The sequence below is a fragment of the Fusarium keratoplasticum genome, chromosome 11 (assembly GCF_025433545.1).
Source record: "Fusarium keratoplasticum isolate Fu6.1 chromosome 11, whole genome shotgun sequence".
NCBI classification, from domain to species: Eukaryota; Fungi; Ascomycota; class Sordariomycetes; order Hypocreales; family Nectriaceae; genus Fusarium; species Fusarium keratoplasticum.
Genome location: NC_070539.1, coordinates 2,266,582 through 2,285,016, shown reverse-complemented (window position 1 = coordinate 2,285,016; position 18,435 = coordinate 2,266,582). Strand labels below are relative to the sequence as shown.

The following is an 18,435-nucleotide window of genomic DNA, read 5'->3' as shown; positions in this document are numbered from 1 at the left end:
TTTAAACTCTTATTTTCATTTATTTTTTTTATTTTAATTGTATTCTTAATAGCCTCTGCCTCTTTAATTAATTAATTTAGGGTAAAAATATTATTATTAGATATTAGAGACTTAATTAATATTATAGGCTTCTTATTATAATATAATATTATCTATTATTTCTTACTTTTACTTATTTAATTAAATTTATAATAAGATAAATAATATAATATAATAACTTAGTAAAAATATAAATAATAATTAATTATATAATAAGATTAAAACTTAAGACTTTAATATAATAATTCCTTATTAAAAGAAAAATAACTCTTACCTAAATAGTAAGAATTATAAGACTTATTATATTAATTTAAGTACTAAGTTTTAAAAATCTTAGTTTTACTTTAAACTAAGTAATAAAATATTAACTTAATAATTTATTTATAAATATATAAAATACCCTTATTTATACTTTTTTATATATTAATTATCTCAATTATTAATATAACTTAGCTATACTTAATACCTTTAAGTATATTACTAGATATATTATATATTATTTTAAACTATATAATTATACCCCTGGCTAATATAAACCTAGCACGACCGGTTTATCCCTTAGGAATCCATATGATTATTATACCTGCCGTTGCGATAATGCCCCCGGGGAAGGGGGGCTAATAACTCGGTGGAGTGGTGACGATCGGCTGTTGAACCGCGGCATCTTCGCTTTTATATAGTCCGTAAGTTTATCTCACGACGCTATTTATTCACAGGGCCCGGGAAGTTAATATAAGTCGGGCGAGTAAGAGCGAGTTGTTTCCATCCCATTACATCCTCTTGTTTGTGAATACCGGAAGTGTTTATCAATGCCCCTCCTACGATCGAAATGGCGACACTGTCGTCACGGATGCTGATAGTAAACGTACCGAGTTAGGCTAATGCCAAGCCCTTCATCTGGGCGTTCGGGCCGTTCGCATCATGCGGATCATTCGGATCGTTCGGACCATTCGGGCAAATAGAATCGGCCCGGAACCACGCATGGGCTATAAATCATAAACCTCCCTCTGTGTAAGCATCATTTTATTTTCTATATAACCCGACGACGACCTTTAGGGAGATTCGACCCAACCTCAATAACCCACATTTTATCATATTCACTTGTCAACGGCAAGTGCATTCAAGTTCGAAGTCAACATGGCAGCCCAACATCGCAATATTCAAACCGTGGACTCCCAGTCCTACTCTTACATTTTCGAGCAACATGTGTCGGTACCCTTGGGCAACGGCGGAGTCATTCGCTGCAACATCTACAAGCCCAAGGCAGCTTCAGCGGACATGAAATTTCCAGTAATTATGACATACGGTCCGTACGGCAAAGATGTCCCTTACAAACAGTAAGCAACCATACCTGCTCTCGAAACACGGAGTGTCACTAATTCCAAATGCAATAGGTTCAACTCAAAAAGCTTTTCTGAAATTCACCCGGCCCATCAAACAGACCACTCTGCATGGGAAACTCCGACGCCTGAGTTTTGGACCAGTCATGGATACGTCGTCATTCGGGCGGACGAGATTGGTATTGGCCAATCTCCCGGTTTCTTGAATGTCATATCAACAGAGTCGGTCGACGGCTTCCATGATCTCATCGAGTGGGCTGCCGAGCAACACTGGTGTTCAGGCAAAGTAGGCCTGCTCGGTGTTAGCTATTATGCTGCTGCACAGTGGCAGGTGGCGAGCCTGCATCCTAAAGGTCTCGCAGCTATCGTGGTATGGGAAGGATACTCGGACCCGTACAGCGAACCGGTGCGACATGGTGGCATTCTGTCAAACAAATTCCTCTCTTTGTGGTATTCCCGTCAAGTTGCTCCGAACCAGTACGGATTGCCCGGACGAAAAGCGCGCAACTGGGGTCCGGACACGGTCGAAGGTGATCTAAACCCGGAGGAGTTAGATGCCAATCGACACGAGGCTGTGTACCACGAGCAGCGATTCCGCGATGACAAAAGCCTAGCTTGCCTCAATTTTAATCTTGAGGATGTCGCGGTCCCCCTTTTGAGCGTCGCGAACCTGGGTGGGAGCTCCCTGCATTTACGAGGAAACGTGCTTGGATACCTCTGGGCTGGCTCCGAATTCAAATATCTTCGATTTATCACGGGTCGCCACGATTTACCATTCTACTATCAGGAAGAAGTTGAGATTCAAAGAAGCTTCCTTGATGCTTGGCTTAAAGGTGATGATCGCGACGGGTGGGCCAAGAAGGGGGCTATTCCGCCAGTTGACCTAGTTCTTCGCAAGGGGAACGTTGGACACAATGATCCGCAGGCTGAGAAAGCATATCTCCGGCGAAAGGAAAACGAATGGCCGATTGCCCGGACTCAATACACCCAATTTCATCTAACACCAGAAAATACGCTTCAACAGGACCAGCCGAAAGCACAGCTCCCGAGAAAGAAAACTTACAACGCTCTCGGCAAAGGAGAACCGACAGATATCTTGACATTTACGTCGGCGCCATTTGATTCAGAGACTGAAATCACTGGTCACATTGTGGCTCACCTGAATGTCTCTTGCAGCAGATATCGTTGGGGAAGTTCACCATCTGATTTGGATTTATTCCTCTCCTTGCGCCTGCTGTCACCTTCAGGCGACGAGATCTTTTATACTGGCTCTTCTGGGGAGCCTGTTCCCTTGACCAAGGGCTGGCTACGAGTTTCCCTCCGCAAAGTCAATCCACAGCATCCCCGTCACCGCTCCTGGTTGCCATACCGAGAATTTTGCTCTCATGATGTTCAGTCTGTTATTCCAAACCAGGTTTATGCCGTTGACGTGGAGATTTGGCCGACGAATGTGGTCATTGAACCGGGATATCGATTGGTTTTAGAGGTGAGCTCTGGAGACACCCAAGGTGTTGGGTTTTGGGGCCACGACGACCCTATTGACAGGTATGTTTCCAATTCTCTGCTGAACCATGTTCTAAGCCCATGTTTTTTTGTGTTTGCTAACTTACTTGCAGGTCGGAAGAAGTCTTCAAAGGCCAAAACCATCTTCACTTCGGCAACGATTATGTCAACTATATCGAGTTGCCTATCATCCCCGCAAACTAGTTTACTGTCGATTAGATGAGAATATCGAATGGTTATTTAGTTCTACAAATATGAGCCATAGCTTCTCTACCTAGAAACAACAAGAGTGACTGTAATCCCCCTCGAGATTCGGACTGGGTCTACCTACCCGGGCTAATTTCACCCAATGACCGTTGGGTTTCCTACCACAGGGCAATCTGTCACTTGTGGTCGCCGTCCGGGTGGTCACATGACTTCCCTATCCCGACACTCAGCCCGATTAGGAACGCCCGGACTGCGCCTCCCCTTTTCCGGGGGGTCGCCGAGAACACAGAGACAAGAACAACAATATACATGACACTACAATTTGACACAGTGCGGTGGACGATCGGGCGGCCAAGAAAGCCAGGGGATGGTGATAGAGGGGACCACCAGGAACAAGGGCACAGCAGCCTCCGTTGTTACATTCATTCAGCCCCAACTGATAAAATGGTCGTGCGTAGCTGTCAGCAAACGCGGGGGGACAGGTAACCAAGTGCTGGGCAGCCTGTTGACACTCATTGGAGCTCACTCCTAGGATGGTGGTATAGCTACACAACCACTTCACCAAGAAACAAAGCTCTCTCTAAAATCGAGCACGGACGGAAAACATCGGGATGAATGAGTTTTTTTTCCTTCAATGGAATTCTTCTTTTAATCGAATGAGTCCTTTAATTGCCAAGCATTCCGAGCCGCGGTCTACACCAACTATGGGGCTGCAGACATCGTTTTAGTCACAGTCATATGTTCCAAAATCTAAAGAGTAAGAGGAATAAGGTAATTAGCTAGTCGTTGGCGATCATGGAGAAAGGAAGACCATTTATATATAGCTTTAATTTCAAGTATGTTCAAGGCAGGGTATTCGTGTAACAACTGACGGAAATAGCGGCTTTCTGCCGGTATATTCTATAATGCCATGATTGATCATTCTCTGTGGCGAGGTCCTTCATATCTAGAAACAGCTTGGCAATCGGATTTGTCCCCCATATTTATAAAAAATATACCTTAGTTTGATCAGCTTCACGTTTGACTACGATTCGAAAGATGAGTGATGGGTACTTTCGGGACGGGCAACATCGCTAATGTGAGGAATCTGAGCAGACTCGTAGCCCACTGTATACCCAATCTATTGTATACTTGTGTGCAAACGCAATTAGATGCTTGTCAAAGGGCATTTCTGTGGACCTCTAACTTACTCTGTACGCCAAATAATGGGAACAAGCCTGCAAAGGTCGATCGGGCAAAGCTATTTGCGGCCAAAGCACTTGCCGCGTATGTGGGATAGGCATCCACAAGAAATGTGAATATGCCCGAAAAGGCGAGTATAGTCCTAGAGGAGAGGAGAGATTCGTCAATATCTATGCGTTTAAGCCTCGTCAAGAGTACGGGTGACAAGGAATCTTTTTCTGCTTATGCAACACTCACCCTGCACCGAATAAAGCGCTTCCGATGATTGTTACAACCCAATGGATGCTGGGATATGCTGTCCAAGCAAATATGAAGAGTCCAACAGTGACCAATGGAGCCCGACTATGACTGCAGGCCAGTGTGGATGCTTAGTGTCTGGAGAGTAATATGACGACGAAAAGGTGAATATATACCTGGAGGTAGTCTCCATTCTGGTCTGAAATCAGAGTCTGGACTGTTTAGGGTCAACGCCCGTTCTTCCAGACGATGGTAATGCAGTCGCCAAATAGGATCTGAGAGTATAGCGAAGATCATTCCAACTAAGATCCCTGTGAATGAAAGTCCACGCTGCCATAACTCGAACCCATAGACAGACTCGAAAACTAACTGAAATGCACCGAAGAAGAGATAGATGATTCCAAGTAGAAGTGCGGAGTATATGCATAGGCTCAGACACATGGGCTCTAGGGTCAGAAGCATTATAGGCCTGTAGATTGACCGCAGTATCATGACCCGGAGTGGAGAGGCGTCCTTTTCATTTGGTGCCCGTACTTCCGAAGTCCGGGTCTCTTCTCGTATTCGTTGCGCTCTACGTTTTAGGAGACTATTTGTCATGTCATTTTCCTTCTAGCTATATCATGGGCGTTATCCAGACTCACATTGATTGATAGGTTTCTGGTACCAATAAGTATACAAGAAGCAAAATTGCAGCCGCCTAGGAGAGTAACATATAGAAGGTCTAGCGCCTATTTTATTTGACTTCAGCCTCGATTCCTTTTCATATGATCTCATTATTCTAATACTTACCAGTCAGCATACTGGTTGATAAATCCACATAAGCTATTAAGGATTTGTTAGCGTTTATCATCATTCGTCAAACATCTAGACTGATTTGCACTCACAGAGGTCCGATCTCGGGCCCAATAAAGGGACTGGCAGTGTACACCATCATGGGAAGTGCTAGCTGAGTTCGAGGGAACATGTCTCCAACTGTGCCCCCCGCAATACTGAGAAATGCGCTTCCAGAGAATCCATTGAGGAAGCGACCAATGAGGAGCGTGTGAATGTTATTCGCAAAGGCGCATGGGAAGATCCAGATTAAGAAAAAAAGAAGCGACCATCGATAAACAACTCTCCTACCCTCGGACAGCGGGCCTAGTACCAACGGCGGACCAACGCCTACAAAAAGCGAAAGTAAGCCATGTGCTAATTCCAATGCCTGAAGTGTTCATGTTACACATTCCCTAGATGAAAAGTGACAGGCCAAGCGCCGCTAGCTCATGAGAAGCATGGAAATCGGTCATGATTTGGCTGTAGGTTGTCGAATATATAGACGAAGCACAAGTACTATTCCACCCGCATCGAGATCAGCTCTTGATCATCGATAAAGATATTCACTTACACACAAAGAGAACTGAATGAGATTATGATAACTATTATCCATTTTCTCCGAAACCTCATATTCTATGGATGATCGGGGTCTCCATCGGCCCATTGGATCGTTGTCGCAGACGAACTGCCATCAAGTGCATCAGTTGTTGGTGCGCCTTCTGGGCGAGATAGGCCCTCGGAGTTAGATGTATGGGCTAACATTGAAAGAAAGACAGACGTGTTAGCTCCTAATAAACTATGATATTAGAAGATTATGTTAGAGGGGGGAAGTTGCTGTGGCCTTTCGCAGATTTGAGTTATCCTAATCTCGCAATATTTAAAGTGCTTATTTAAGAGCTTTCGCCTCTACAATGTAGTCAGTTAGTAAAGAAAAGAGCCCTCCCCCGTACTGGGTCCAAGATTTGAGTTTGGCATGCTAGAGAGTATAGGATTAAAATCTTATGATGCGGATTTGTACATTCGGCCCGGTGGGTTTCGGCCCGGCTAGTAGTTCGGATTCGGTCCCGTAAGCTCATACGAATGTAACTTGCGTCTAAATGCCCCGATTCGGGATCTTTTAGTATTGAGATATTAAGAGGGGTATCTAAATTAGATTTGATAATTAATTAGTAATAAATCCTAGACTACTAAGGGAGTCTATATATATAAATAAGATATCTTAATATATATATATATATTAATTAAGTATATTAAATAAAAAAAATTTTATAAAATTTTTATAAGATTTATTAAAAAATTAAAATAATTAATTTTTAAAATAATAAGTATATTATTTTTATACTTAATAAAAGTTATTAAAAAACTATTATAACTTATAAATATTTTTTAAATAAAAGCTTTATAATAAATATTTTAAAATCTTATTAAAACGTAATAATTATAAAGCTTTTCTTTTTTTTAAAAAAAAAAAAAAAAAAAAAAAACTAAGGCTACTTTTAAAGATTAAATCTTAATTATACTTCCCTCGCTGCTATAGCTGTCTTTCATCTGGTAAGTTGTGCTTTACCATCTCACGCCACCTAGGCATCAGTTCGTATACAATTTGAATCAGGGGCTGACATACCTCCAAGGTTCATCCCAGAGTCTCCTCGCTTTCTGATCGCCAACGATTGCACTGAGGAAGCCCCAGCTATCCTGGTCAAATATCACGCTGAAGGAGATGAGCACTCGCCTTTCGTTTCGGCTGAATACGAGGAAATTACCGAGACGCTTAAGAAAGAGTAGGAAAGCAGCTCCCGACCTTGGAAGGAACTTTTTTCCACATCGGCAAACGTGAGACGTGTGCTTATTGTCATTGGGGTTGGCCTCTTTGCTCAGTGGTCTGGAAATGGACTCGTCTCTTTCTATCTCTCCAAGGTCTTGAAAACCATCAGTATTACCTCGCACCTCCAGCAGAACCAGATCAACCTCGGTCTCATGTGCTGGAACTTGGTTACTGTTGTTGCTGGGAGCTATGTCCAAAAGTTTGCACGCCGGCGCATACAGTGGCTGGTCTCATACGGCGGCATGACCCTTGTATAGGCTTGCTGGACAGCTTCATCAGCTGTCTACTCCAATGACGCTAGCAACGAGCACGCCAGTCGGGCCGTTGTAGCGCTCATCTTCGTGTACTACGGGCTTTACAACATCATGATGCCGCTGGCATACATCTACATCACCGAGGTGTTCCCGTATCTGTAGCTCGGCAAAGGTATGGCTATTATGCTGTGGCTCAACCGTGTTGGCGGCGGTTTTAATGGATTCGTCAACCCTATCGCCTTGCGTGCCATTCAATGGCGGATGTACATCGTTTACACATGTTGGCTCTCGGTAGAAACCACAATTATCTACTTCCTATACCCCGAAACTCAGGGATTGTCGCTGGAGCAAGCTGGCGGGGTTGTCGACGGAACAAAGGTAGATGAGGTCGAAAATGAGAAGGGATATTCCAACTCTAAACGGGTCGAGTAGAGCCTTGGCTATACGTCGTGGCAGAACACAGGTGGCAAGGGGAAGCGTCGTGAATTAACGAAGATAATAAAGGGAGGTCCCACTGGTTATAGTTCCGGGGGCACATTTAAGTCCGTAAATATACCTAACTTATTACTTCCGTATAAACTTCCATTCCCTCTTAGCGAAGAGTTTGACGAGTCTGAGAGATCCGAAACAAGTGCCATGGTGATTGACTGTATGACAACCCGGTTAAACTCTTCGTGGTCAGACCCCCCGTGGTTGGACCTTTTGTGGCTGGACTCATCAGACTTGGAAGACTGGTTCTCGAGGCTGGCCTCCTGCACTAGCTGGGAAAGCTCATTGTTGAGCTCGGCTGACTCAGCCTCCGCATCTGCTTGGTGATTTCGGAGCTGCTTTTGTTGACGGGCACGTTCATGATAAGGTTTTGCCTTCAGAGATTTGCGCTGCCGGGCATGTCCCACAGACGCCAGCCGGGGTGCCATGATCTCTGGAGGCCAGTATTTCTCGATGTCACACCTGTAGAAGAATATTGCCGGGATCTCTACACCTTTACGCCTTTCTAATGCGCGCTGACATTTTGTGCTTTTTATTTATTTGTTATTTCAAGCGCGGACATGGTTGCTCCATGAACCCTGGTCGTCACATTGTCACAGGCAACCACCTCCCTGCCTCTGAAGAATGAGTAGATTGGATAGAAGGTCGAAGCTCATGCACTAAGAGAAAGCCTACTATAGTGGCCCTGAACTAAATACGCTTCCACAAGGTCATCTTCTCGCAGCCTCAGTCATTCTCTAGCACGCAACATGCTCTCTCATCCCGCTTAGCGCTCTCCACATCCTCCAGCCAGCCCCCCTTTCCCATCTACCAGGGCATTTCGGTACCGTCGTAACTTTGAAACGTGCCACCAATGTTTCTCGAAGCCTTGTCGATTGTCTTCATCATTTGAGCCACGCCTGCATCGACCGACACTGCCCCCATATCAGAGAGCTTGACACCACTTCCCTCCATGGCCGCAACCGTAAGATCAGTCTCAATGAGACCAGGATGAAGGAGGAAGCTAGTAAGCCACGGTTCCTCAAAGTGGAGACGGCGAATGAACCAGTTCAGTGCCGCCTTGCTGCCACCGTACGGGCTAAGCGGTAGGTGGGCAACTCCATCGATCGATCTGATGGAACCACCCAGTGTTGATATCGCAATGAAGGTAGGGTTCCCCGTCTTACTAGCCTGAAGAAGATCTGCAGTGGCCTGAAAGAGGGCAACTGGGGCAACCGCATTAACTAGCAGATGCTGGTTGATGTTCTCGACAGTAGACTCGCGAACACGACTGGCGTTAAGAGAGATCCCAGCATTGGCGATGACGATGTCGAGGGAGGTTATGCCGTGGCCGGTCTTGAGCTTTTCAATGACTGCCGCCGTACTTTCTGGCATGGACGAGTCAAGTTGAATGGTGATCAGCCTAGAGCAATCTGCCTTGGGCAAATATTGTAAAGCTTTCGAAGTGGCATTTGTTGCGTCTCGAACGGCCGCGATAACGGTGGTAGATGGCCTTGCGAGATACACCTTGGCGAAGCCTCAGCCGATACCGCGGTTGGCACCGGTAATAAGAACAGTGGAGGATTTCATAGAAGGATTCATATCGACAAGGATTAATGAAGTTGTTGGAAGTTTCTTGTGCAGCCTTATTCAAGTAGTTGCTGGATCAATGGGAGACAAGTGACATTCATATTCGAATTCGACACTGGCCACAAACCACTTTGCTAGCGCTGATATCCACAATTCTTTTCCCTATCTAGTGATTCTCACTTGCAGAGATTAACGTCGGGAACCTCATCGTCTCGTACAGAAGCAAGAGTGGACTGTTTTTCCTAATCATCAATGACGCAAGTCCGGATCTAAGCATTTTTGCGTGGCGGATTTTATGGAAATAAGGATTGAGTTTGCGCAACGTGCATAATAACGTTATTTCAACGTTATTTCAACGTTGTCGTGGTTGAGATGATAGTGTGAGGTCTGATCGGACTTAACTAAAGTCCGCTTTGTTTTTGGTGGAGGTTTGGATCACGGTGGATAGCCTCATGACAATCGGATCATGACCTACACCTCGCCTCTCTCATAGATCCTTAGGGCTAGGGTTGTCTGGCTTCTCTCCTCTGTTAAAGTTCGTTGACGAGTCACCCGTTCATTACTATCAAAGCCCAATCATCTACGCTGCGGCGTAACGACTCAGATTACACGCTGCTGTGCAAGGCATACATGCAACCTCGCTACTGCTGGACATGCGAGAATGCATGGTCGGTCCTCGTGCGCCACCAGGGAGCATGTGCAAGTTCAACTCTCGGCACCTATCATCTTCTGGAAACACGACGCTCATAGTTCATTCAGAGTCTAACTAGTTAACTGGCCTAAGAGGGCATGTTGCCCTTGCGCTGCCGGTACTGTTCTAGCAGCTTCTTTCCATAATCGTTGCCGTTGGGAGTCCTGACCAGGGTGTGAATGTGGAATGGCAAAGGCTCTTTGTTGTTCAGGAAGACGCCCGAGTGATGATCAAATTCGACCATGACGACAGGGGAGTGTACCTTAAAGTAAAAAGCGTCCCCATCTTCAAATCCTCCAATCCAGCAGAACCATGTCTCATCCCAGTGGACAGAAATTTCCTGCATCCGGGCCGCCAATGCCTTTTCCGGTAGGTAGTTGAGGCTCATGGCGACTATCTTGCCAATTACGCTCTGCTGGGCCTCTGAGAGTGTCGTCACCTTCACGCCTTCATATGGAACCACTCGGTTGTCCTGAAAGGCGCCGCCCAAGTGTCTTTGGTCGGCCCTATGATGCCGCCAGGTCGGAAACTCGGAGCCGTTTAGTTTCGTGTAGATCTGCGCAACCTTTTGAATAGCCGGATCCAGCGACTGCATGAGATGTAGTGCGGTCTGCTCCTGATCGATGAATAGCTCAACACCCTTGTTGGGCCCTGCGTCGATGACATTTGGCTCTGCTCCCATGAAAACGGGTGATATCACCATCTGCTCTCCAACCACGAAGCAGTTCATGCAGAGATGATGACCGAAGAGTTGCCAACCCCATGGCTCGTTGACCAAGGGCGTACCAAAGATGACAAAGTTGTAGGAGTTCTCATTGAGGACCTTTGTACCATCGACGACCTCGCCCAGAAACTGATTGACCTTCATGCAGCCATGAGCCTTTTCGTATCCAGCCGGTGACAGGCTTGCTCGCGTTAGAGCATGCAGCGCAGCAACCAAGTCTTTGGATGCCTCTTCGAGCCGAACACCGTGCCTGAAGGCGTAAATCTCGGGGTTGATCCAACTCCGCCATTCCGGCGCATCGACAGGCTCCAGGAGGGCCTTTCGTTCCTCTGCCGACGCAACCTCGATGGCATGCTGCGCTGCAGCGGTCATCTGGACCACTGGGGCCCCAAGATCCTCTTCCGTATCTGCCAGACGATAGATATTGGGAATTACATGACCATCAACGGTAATTCCCTTGTAGGGTTGGTGATAGAGCTCCTCCCATGCCTTCATCCAACCGACCATGAAGGGTTCGGAACAGCGCAGCTTGGCCCACTGATAGGTGTCGGATGCCGCAAGCTCCTTGCTTCTTGGAGCATCCTTGGGCGGAATATAATTCCGAAATCCCGCCACGGGCCGGTTGGGTTCCATTTTCGTGATTTTGGTCTTCGTGAAGGACGAGATGGATGGGAAGAGAATGCTGTAGTGTTTCGAGTGGAAAGCTCCTATTGGGGCAACGGGGAAAGTCGAGCAAAGATTAAACTCACGGTGTGATGAAGAATTCAGCTTGGGCGTAAACCGAATAAGAGAGAAATGCTAGTGAGTCTCTGTTTCACTTTGAGCAGATGGACAGTATCACATCGGATATCAATGAGATATATGCCATAGTGTTGTCTCCAGTGGGGCCAATATTGGCTGATGAGAGTCATCTCATATCGGGACATCGTTCCGTGTTTCGGTATCGCCCGGAAAGGTCGGAGGAGAGTATGGTTTGATGGGCAGAGTGGTAACGCCCAGTTCCGCACCGTCGCTCACAAGAAAAGGTGGACAATTGTTTCCAGTAAGGCCCCAGCGTGAATTGGCCAAGCTTTGCAGCCAAATTGGCTATCAATTGAAATTTTAGTTGCCCAGCTTTGAAACTTGGGCCACTGAGCTTGAGTGAGCCGTGGGTGAACTACCTGATTCCGTCGGGAGAGGCTGGTGAGCGCGCCGTGAGACGCGAGACTCGTGGGAGTGAAGGTGAAGAACCAATGAGAACCCGTCCCCACACACCGTGTTTGGTGGCGGGCCAAAATTACCCCGATCCGGCCATTGCAATAGCCGAAATTCCGGTGGGGGCCCAAACCAGGTGAAATAAATAGCTACCCTAGTGTGACGATGATAGGGATTCCTAAGGGATAAACTAGCTATACTAGGTTTATAATAGTAAATAAAATAATCGCACAATTCGTAAATAAGGGGGCTATTATGTATATTAATATACTTAAGATCAAAGCGATTCACTGATTGAGAGTCAGTCCGCTGAGAGATTGAAGCCGATACCGTTTCAACAGTCTGGTGGTTGCAAGGTCTGAATTGATTGCTACTACGGACAACGGCGCTTCGGAGTCGTCTAAGAGCGCGTTTTGCGGCGCCGTCATGCTTTGCTTTCTCTTCCGGAGAAGCACGTTTCCGAGGTCGACCGTGCTTTTTGCTTGTTTGGGGCATTGCTGGCGATATGTTGCCCTAAGGCGGTTGCGGTCGTGGTGCTTGGTTGAAGTCAAAATCCCCGCCTCGTGAGTTTAGCTTGAGCCCCTGAGATGACCGCTAATGGGCTAGTACTGCGACCGCGAAATCCAAAGGGGGAGGCGCAACGACCCCTAAATTCTGAGGGGCTGGAGCCTTGGGGATGATAGCCTTAATGTTAGGATACATCACGGGGTAAAGAATGCCTAAATGGTAGGGCTTCGCTTGGGAATTCGAATAGATTGGTCGGTTGATTTAGCATTTATCAAGTTAATGCATAAAGTTTTGTATTGTGGGAACTCGTAGGGCGATACGTAGAACGGGATTGTATTAGAGAATACTGCCTATATTAGAGTGGCAAAAATCTATGAGCTAAAATCTCATGAAATAATATCTATATGAATGAAAGTGATGCCTTCTGAAGTCCTTGATGGCTATTACGTTCGGCCGTTGACAGGTTTCCCGTTAAGCGCACTCGAGAGTTATTCGATCTTCATATTGAAAATCATATAGTGACGAATCTTCTCACCAAACTTCATCAAAAGGCCCGAGATTGGAACCATGACGACGGCAATGAAAGCCAAGAGCGAGGCACCCCACCCTAAACCCAATGACTCGAACATTTTCCTGCCGCCGATTGGAAGAAGCGCTCCTAGAAGAGAGCGGAAGACGGTGCTGGCGGCAATGGCGGAGACGGCATGGGCGGTATAGGCATCTACTAGATAAACGGAGATTGACATCTGGATAGAGTCAGTTTGCGAAGTTCCCGGATGCTCAGTTGAAGTACACTCACAAATCCAGCCATCATTCCCAAGCCGACCAGACTTGTCCCGATGATGGGTAAGATCCAGTGATCGTGATTCTGGACAGTCCAACCAAACATGAACAGGCCTCCGGGGACAAACACCGAGCCCATGGCCATGATGGGGAGACGATACTCTGGTTTCGCCTTGCCGCCGTTCTTCTTGGTCAGCCACTGAGAGATGCGATCAGAAGTCGCTCCCGTAATGCCCACACCGATTATCGAACCAACGCCGAAGCCCAGGTACGAGAGGCCGACTTGTCCTGTGGTGAAGCCGTATCGCATCTTAAAGACTGTTGGTATCGCGGTGAAGAGCAGGTAGAGATATCCGTAGACGATGGCCATGTAGAGGGACAGGCATAGGATGATGGGCGAGAAAAGCAGCATCTTTCCCGGCCTGATAGTGGCTATCTTGAAGAGCTCCTTAGTTGCGACGCCTGTGTCGAGCTTAGATGTGAGCTTGGGATTGCCCGTCTCCTTCCGGAGCCTCTTTGCCTTTTGCTCGAGCAGCGCGTTTGCACCCGTCTCACGCATGAAGAGGAAACCTAGGATGACGATGAGGCCGCCCTGGAAGAAGAGCCATTGTCAGCTGTGCTTTGAAGAGTGGGTGGACGAGCTACTTGCAACCATGGACACCACCCAAAACGACCAACGCCAATCCTTTGCTTCCGTCAGATATCCACCCGCTATACTTTGTCATTAATCACAGGCGCTGAGTGCTATCTATACGAGAGAGTTGCCTACCAATTGGTCCGACAACGGGGCCAAGAATCGGCCCCATGACCCATCCAGACATTGCGGCGGCACGATGCTCCGGCGTCGTAATATCAGCCAGCGATCCCGCGCCGAGGGTGAGGGGACAGCAACCGGCGAGGCCGGCGAAGAAGCGAAAGATGATCAAGGCACCGATGTTAGGGGCCTTGGCGCACGCGACGTTCCAGACGACGAACAGGACATTGCAGACGTTGTAGATGGGGTTTTTGCCGTAAACTTCCGAGAGGGGAGCGACGACGAGGGGGCCGAAGCAGTAGCCCAGGAGGTAGACGGAGACGATGAAGGAGGCGAGCTCTTGGTTGGTGGAGTTGAACTCGGTCATGACTTGCTCGATGCTGGGGGAGAAGATGGAGGATGCGAGGGGGCTATCTAGGGGTTAGTGATGCCGAAGTTTAATAGAGCATAGATTCCTGAAATAGGATCTATCCCCAGTGTTGTTAGAAACATACGTGACAAATGTGATGGCGGACACGAGGGCAATGGTGCCGCCTTTCCTCGCCCTGGACCAGTTATGCGGATTGGCTGGATCATCTGGCCCGTCCCAGTCGACAACGTTGGGATCCTGAGGAGCATCGGCGGCTTCAAGCTCGACGGAGGTCACGCTGCCCTCGAGATCTCGGTCGTCGTCGAGGCTACTCCGGTCCTTGGTCTCGGTCTCAGGCTCCGGGAGCGGCGCCGAGGTGTTGGCGGTTCCGAGGCGGTCGTACGTGTCGCCGTGTTTGATCTCTTCGAGGAGGATCATGGCGGGCGGGTTGGAGAGAAGTGAAATGGTGATCCTCGGGTGCTACTGGGGTGGTGATCTAAGGATCCTTGGTGGTTGACACAACTAGCTGTATTTCCTTCCTTTCTCACGCGCCGCTGACCTGGACCACGGAGAGCCTAAGAACAGAAAGTGGTTTCAGCAGAGCTGGGCCAGGACCTAATATGCATCCCGATGACAACCAATGCGAGATCCACCCCCCCCGATGCCACGGACAGCTTGAGACGGACCAATTTACAGCCGAAGGTCGGCGAATTGCCATCGAGAGAAGACCGAAAGCTGGACAATTAATCAGGCTCGAACGACATGCAACCCCGCACATAATGGTTGGGCTGGCGACGAGGCCATGCTCTTGGCCTGCTCGGGGTGACGAGAGGGCTAAGGACAGCGAAGTCCGCGGGGAGTTGGAAAGTCCGCGGACTTTTTGCACGACCCGTGTTGAAAATGCATCTTGGAGAACTTGAGGATGGCCACAGTGGGGCACATCTTGGTCCCATCATTGGCCGGGTATGGACTAATCGTATCAAGATCTCAATAACCCGCACCCCTGAGCAACCGGGATTAGCGAATGCCGGTCCCGATTCATGAATCCCGACCCCTTCACCCCTTCTCTGTTTTGCAAAGGACGGAATTTTCTCAGCTAATCTATGCCCCGATGACCAAATCACCCACTGAAGTTGGTGGTGCGGCTTTCATTCCATGAGCGGAGGGGATTTTCCCCTATCATCCATCAGCCCGCATACCGCTCGCCTTTTTCAATACGCGAGGTTTGGACATTTGCCAGTGCCGCATAGCCGAGACAGTTGAGGCTAGGAGTGACGAGGGAAGAAGGAACGGGTAGCTTCGCGTTTCTGCTTCCATTTGGGATCCCTTTTTCTTCTCTTTTCTCAAAGCAACCCCATCTCCAACCCGTCTCAATAACAGCCAGTCCTATTTTCTGATGGCTCGTCAGCAGCAGCGCAAACGCCCAATCTCGTGCCACTTCTGCCGCATGCGCAAGCTACGCTGCAACCGCGAGTTCCCCTGCTCCAACTGCACATCCCGCGGAGTTGCCTGCCCGAAGCCGGAGCACGGCGCGACCTCTGTGGCAGGCTCTGCGGCTGCTCGTCCGGCGCCGGCCAAGAAGCCGCCGGCCCGTCCAAGCACCGACGATCCGGACATCCAGAGCCGCCTGGAGAGGCTCGAGGGCCTACTGCAAGGGCTGAGCAGACAGGTGGAGTCGGTGCCGGAGCTGACTGGTGCTGCTCAGTCCCCAATTGCGTCTTTTGCCACACCACCCTACACACAACCACCCTTTGCACCACTACCGCCGCCCTTTACCGTACCAGTCGTAGCCCCCGTTCAGGCTCAGGCTCACCATAATTACCTGCAGGCTCACTATCATCTTCAACAGCCGCTGCCTCTCAAGGTCCAGGACCTGACCGACAACGCCCTGCTCGTTGAAGAGTGCTGCATCGTAACAAAATCCAGCGTGAGTATTTATCCCATATTCTACATAGCCTTGGCCACGCATTTCCAACTCATCAACGTAGAACTCCCTCTTCTCAGACCACGTCATCTTTCGAGCGTGCCCCATCCGCTCCATCACTCAGCTCTTATTCTACACCTTTCAGAGTCCCGGCTTCTCTTCCGTCTCCCTGACGGCCGAGCCCACAAGATGCATCTGGCTCCCCAACCGCGACGAGGCCGAGGCCCTGGTCCAAAAGTACATCACCGAAATCAGCCCCATGCATCACTTCATCCACGGTCCTCACCTGCAGCGGCTCATCACCGAGCTCTACGCGTCATTGAAGTCGGGCGTTCAAGTACCCGTCGGCACTGTCGTTTTGTTGCTGGCCATTTGTGCCATGGTCACGTACTTGTGGACGCCTCATGACGACGATCTGAAGCTGTTTCAAGACGTCAAGGAAGCCAACTCGCAGACGCTCGTATGGGTCAAGATTCTCTTCAACCTGCTCGAGATCTGTCAGCGGAACGACCACAGGTCCATCGAGTATGTCCAGGGCCTCACCCTGCTGGCCATCACCCTGTTTAACCTCGAGGGCATCTCTCCAATCGGGCGGGCCATGCTCTCTCGCGCCATCTTCTTTGCCCGCGAGCTGGGCTTGCACCGCATCGACCATCCCGATGTAGACACTTTCTGTCATAAATACCCGCCTCTGACTCGGTTGACGGCCGAGGTTGGCAGGAGACTGTGGTGGCATCTCGCTGGTGTCGACTGGTACGTCCACTTGGATGCATCCTCGATCGTCGATCATCGCCAACGCTTTTCCCTTGGATATACTGACTTTCATTCTAGGATGCTCGCTCGCTTTCCCGGCCCACAAGAAGGCACATACTTGATCAACCCAGGTCAGATGGCGGTGAGGAAACCAGCCAACGTCAACGACGAAGACCTTGACGAGGAACGAGAGATCGTGCCGGCTCCCATGGACCAGCCGACCACCATGTCCTACTCAATCCACCGTATCCGCTTTCTAGAAATATTTCGGGAATTCGCAGACCGAGCGGCATTCTCAAAATCAGCTCCGGCTTCTCAACAATACGACATGGTCTTGCAGATGGACGCAGCAATGGACCACTTCATGTCCCACGAAGCCTCGCCCTTCTTCAGGATCAGCCTGGAAGAACTCGAGAAGCTTCCACCAGACGACCCTTGGCGCTCGCCCACTGCCATGCTCAACCGCCACATGTACAACTTCTACCTCCACTCCCAGCGCTGCAGGCTCCATCTGCCGTACCTGGCCCGCGGCACCGTCGATCCGGCGTACGCGCGCTCGCGGCAGGTCGGCCTCCGGAGCGCGAGGATCCTCACGCAACGGGTGAGGCAGTTGGTTATGGAAGACGCTGGCTTTCCCCACATGATGCTGCGGTTCGGAGTGGCCATGTACGGCCTGTTCGTGGCTACCATTGCGCAGGTTTTTGATCTGTGTTTGACGAGTGACCCGGCAGGAGACGATGGTAGGCAGCAAGAAGTCGAACATGCATGGAAGACGCTGGAGCATGCAGAGACGCAGTCCACCCCTGTGTCCAGAGGAATGAATATCCTACGACACATCATGGACAAGTACAAGATACCATACCCGGCAGGTGTCAGAGGCCATCACGAACCCGCAGGATCAAACGATCACACCAGTTTTATTCCGCTCGGGCAGATCACAGCGGATGCCATGGGAGTACCAGCTGGGACGCCGCTATCCAAGCCTTGCCACCCTGACCAAGAGCTGGAAGGGCATATATCCAGGATGGATCTCGAGGAAGTTGACTGGGAACGCTTGTGTTGGGGGTTTGATGCTCCCTTTATATGACGGAACTAAAAATGGTACACCCAAGGGAGTTAACTAGATAAAAGAATGAGGGAATATAGACCGGATACATAGGTGGTTTATATTATTAGTCTTAATAACAGTTTAATGCTTTCTTTTAATGCCCATATAAGGAAAAATACATAATAAGCAAATAGGTAGCAATTTTTAACCTTTTATCGCGTCCCGCTAGGATCCCTCTATTAACTTATAT

At 48.8% G+C, this 18,435-nt stretch overlaps 5 protein-coding genes across 5 annotated transcripts; 2 read left to right on the top strand and 3 right to left on the bottom strand.

Annotated features, from left to right (window-relative positions):
• Positions 1-1,176: 1,176 nt before the first annotated feature.
• On the top strand, positions 1,177-3,086 carry NCS57_01357900 (PepX-C domain-containing protein; the record flags this gene model as incomplete). Its single annotated transcript, XM_053063209.1, has 3 exons — positions 1,177-1,376; positions 1,434-2,924; positions 2,996-3,086. The coding sequence occupies 3 exons, from the start codon at positions 1,177-1,179 to the stop codon at positions 3,084-3,086; spliced, it is 1,782 nt and encodes a 593-aa protein (XP_052908104.1).
• Positions 3,087-8,696: 5,610 nt separating this feature from the next.
• NCS57_01357800 (uncharacterized protein) lies at positions 8,697-9,263 on the bottom strand (the record flags this gene model as incomplete). The annotated part of the gene is made up of 1 exon (XM_053063208.1): positions 8,697-9,263. One exon carries the CDS (start codon positions 9,261-9,263, stop codon positions 8,697-8,699), a length of 567 nt encoding a protein of 188 aa, XP_052908103.1.
• A 974-nt stretch (positions 9,264-10,237) lies between these two features.
• NCS57_01357700 (uncharacterized protein) lies at positions 10,238-11,506 on the bottom strand (the record flags this gene model as incomplete). Its single annotated transcript, XM_053063207.1, has 1 exon — positions 10,238-11,506. One exon carries the CDS (start codon positions 11,504-11,506, stop codon positions 10,238-10,240), a length of 1,269 nt encoding a protein of 422 aa, XP_052908102.1.
• A 1,556-nt stretch (positions 11,507-13,062) lies between these two features.
• On the bottom strand, positions 13,063-14,898 carry NCS57_01357600 (MFS domain-containing protein; the record flags this gene model as incomplete). The annotated part of the gene is made up of 5 exons (XM_053063206.1): positions 13,063-13,320; positions 13,374-13,949; positions 14,007-14,068; positions 14,127-14,521; positions 14,606-14,898. 5 exons carry the CDS (start codon positions 14,896-14,898, stop codon positions 13,063-13,065), a joined length of 1,584 nt encoding a protein of 527 aa, XP_052908101.1.
• A 958-nt stretch (positions 14,899-15,856) lies between these two features.
• NCS57_01357500 (Zn(2)-C6 fungal-type domain-containing protein) lies at positions 15,857-18,224 on the top strand (the record flags this gene model as incomplete). The annotated part of the gene is made up of 3 exons (XM_053063205.1): positions 15,857-16,387; positions 16,449-17,137; positions 17,216-18,224. The coding sequence occupies 3 exons, from the start codon at positions 15,857-15,859 to the stop codon at positions 18,222-18,224; spliced, it is 2,229 nt and encodes a 742-aa protein (XP_052908100.1).
• Positions 18,225-18,435: the final 211 nt, after the last annotated feature.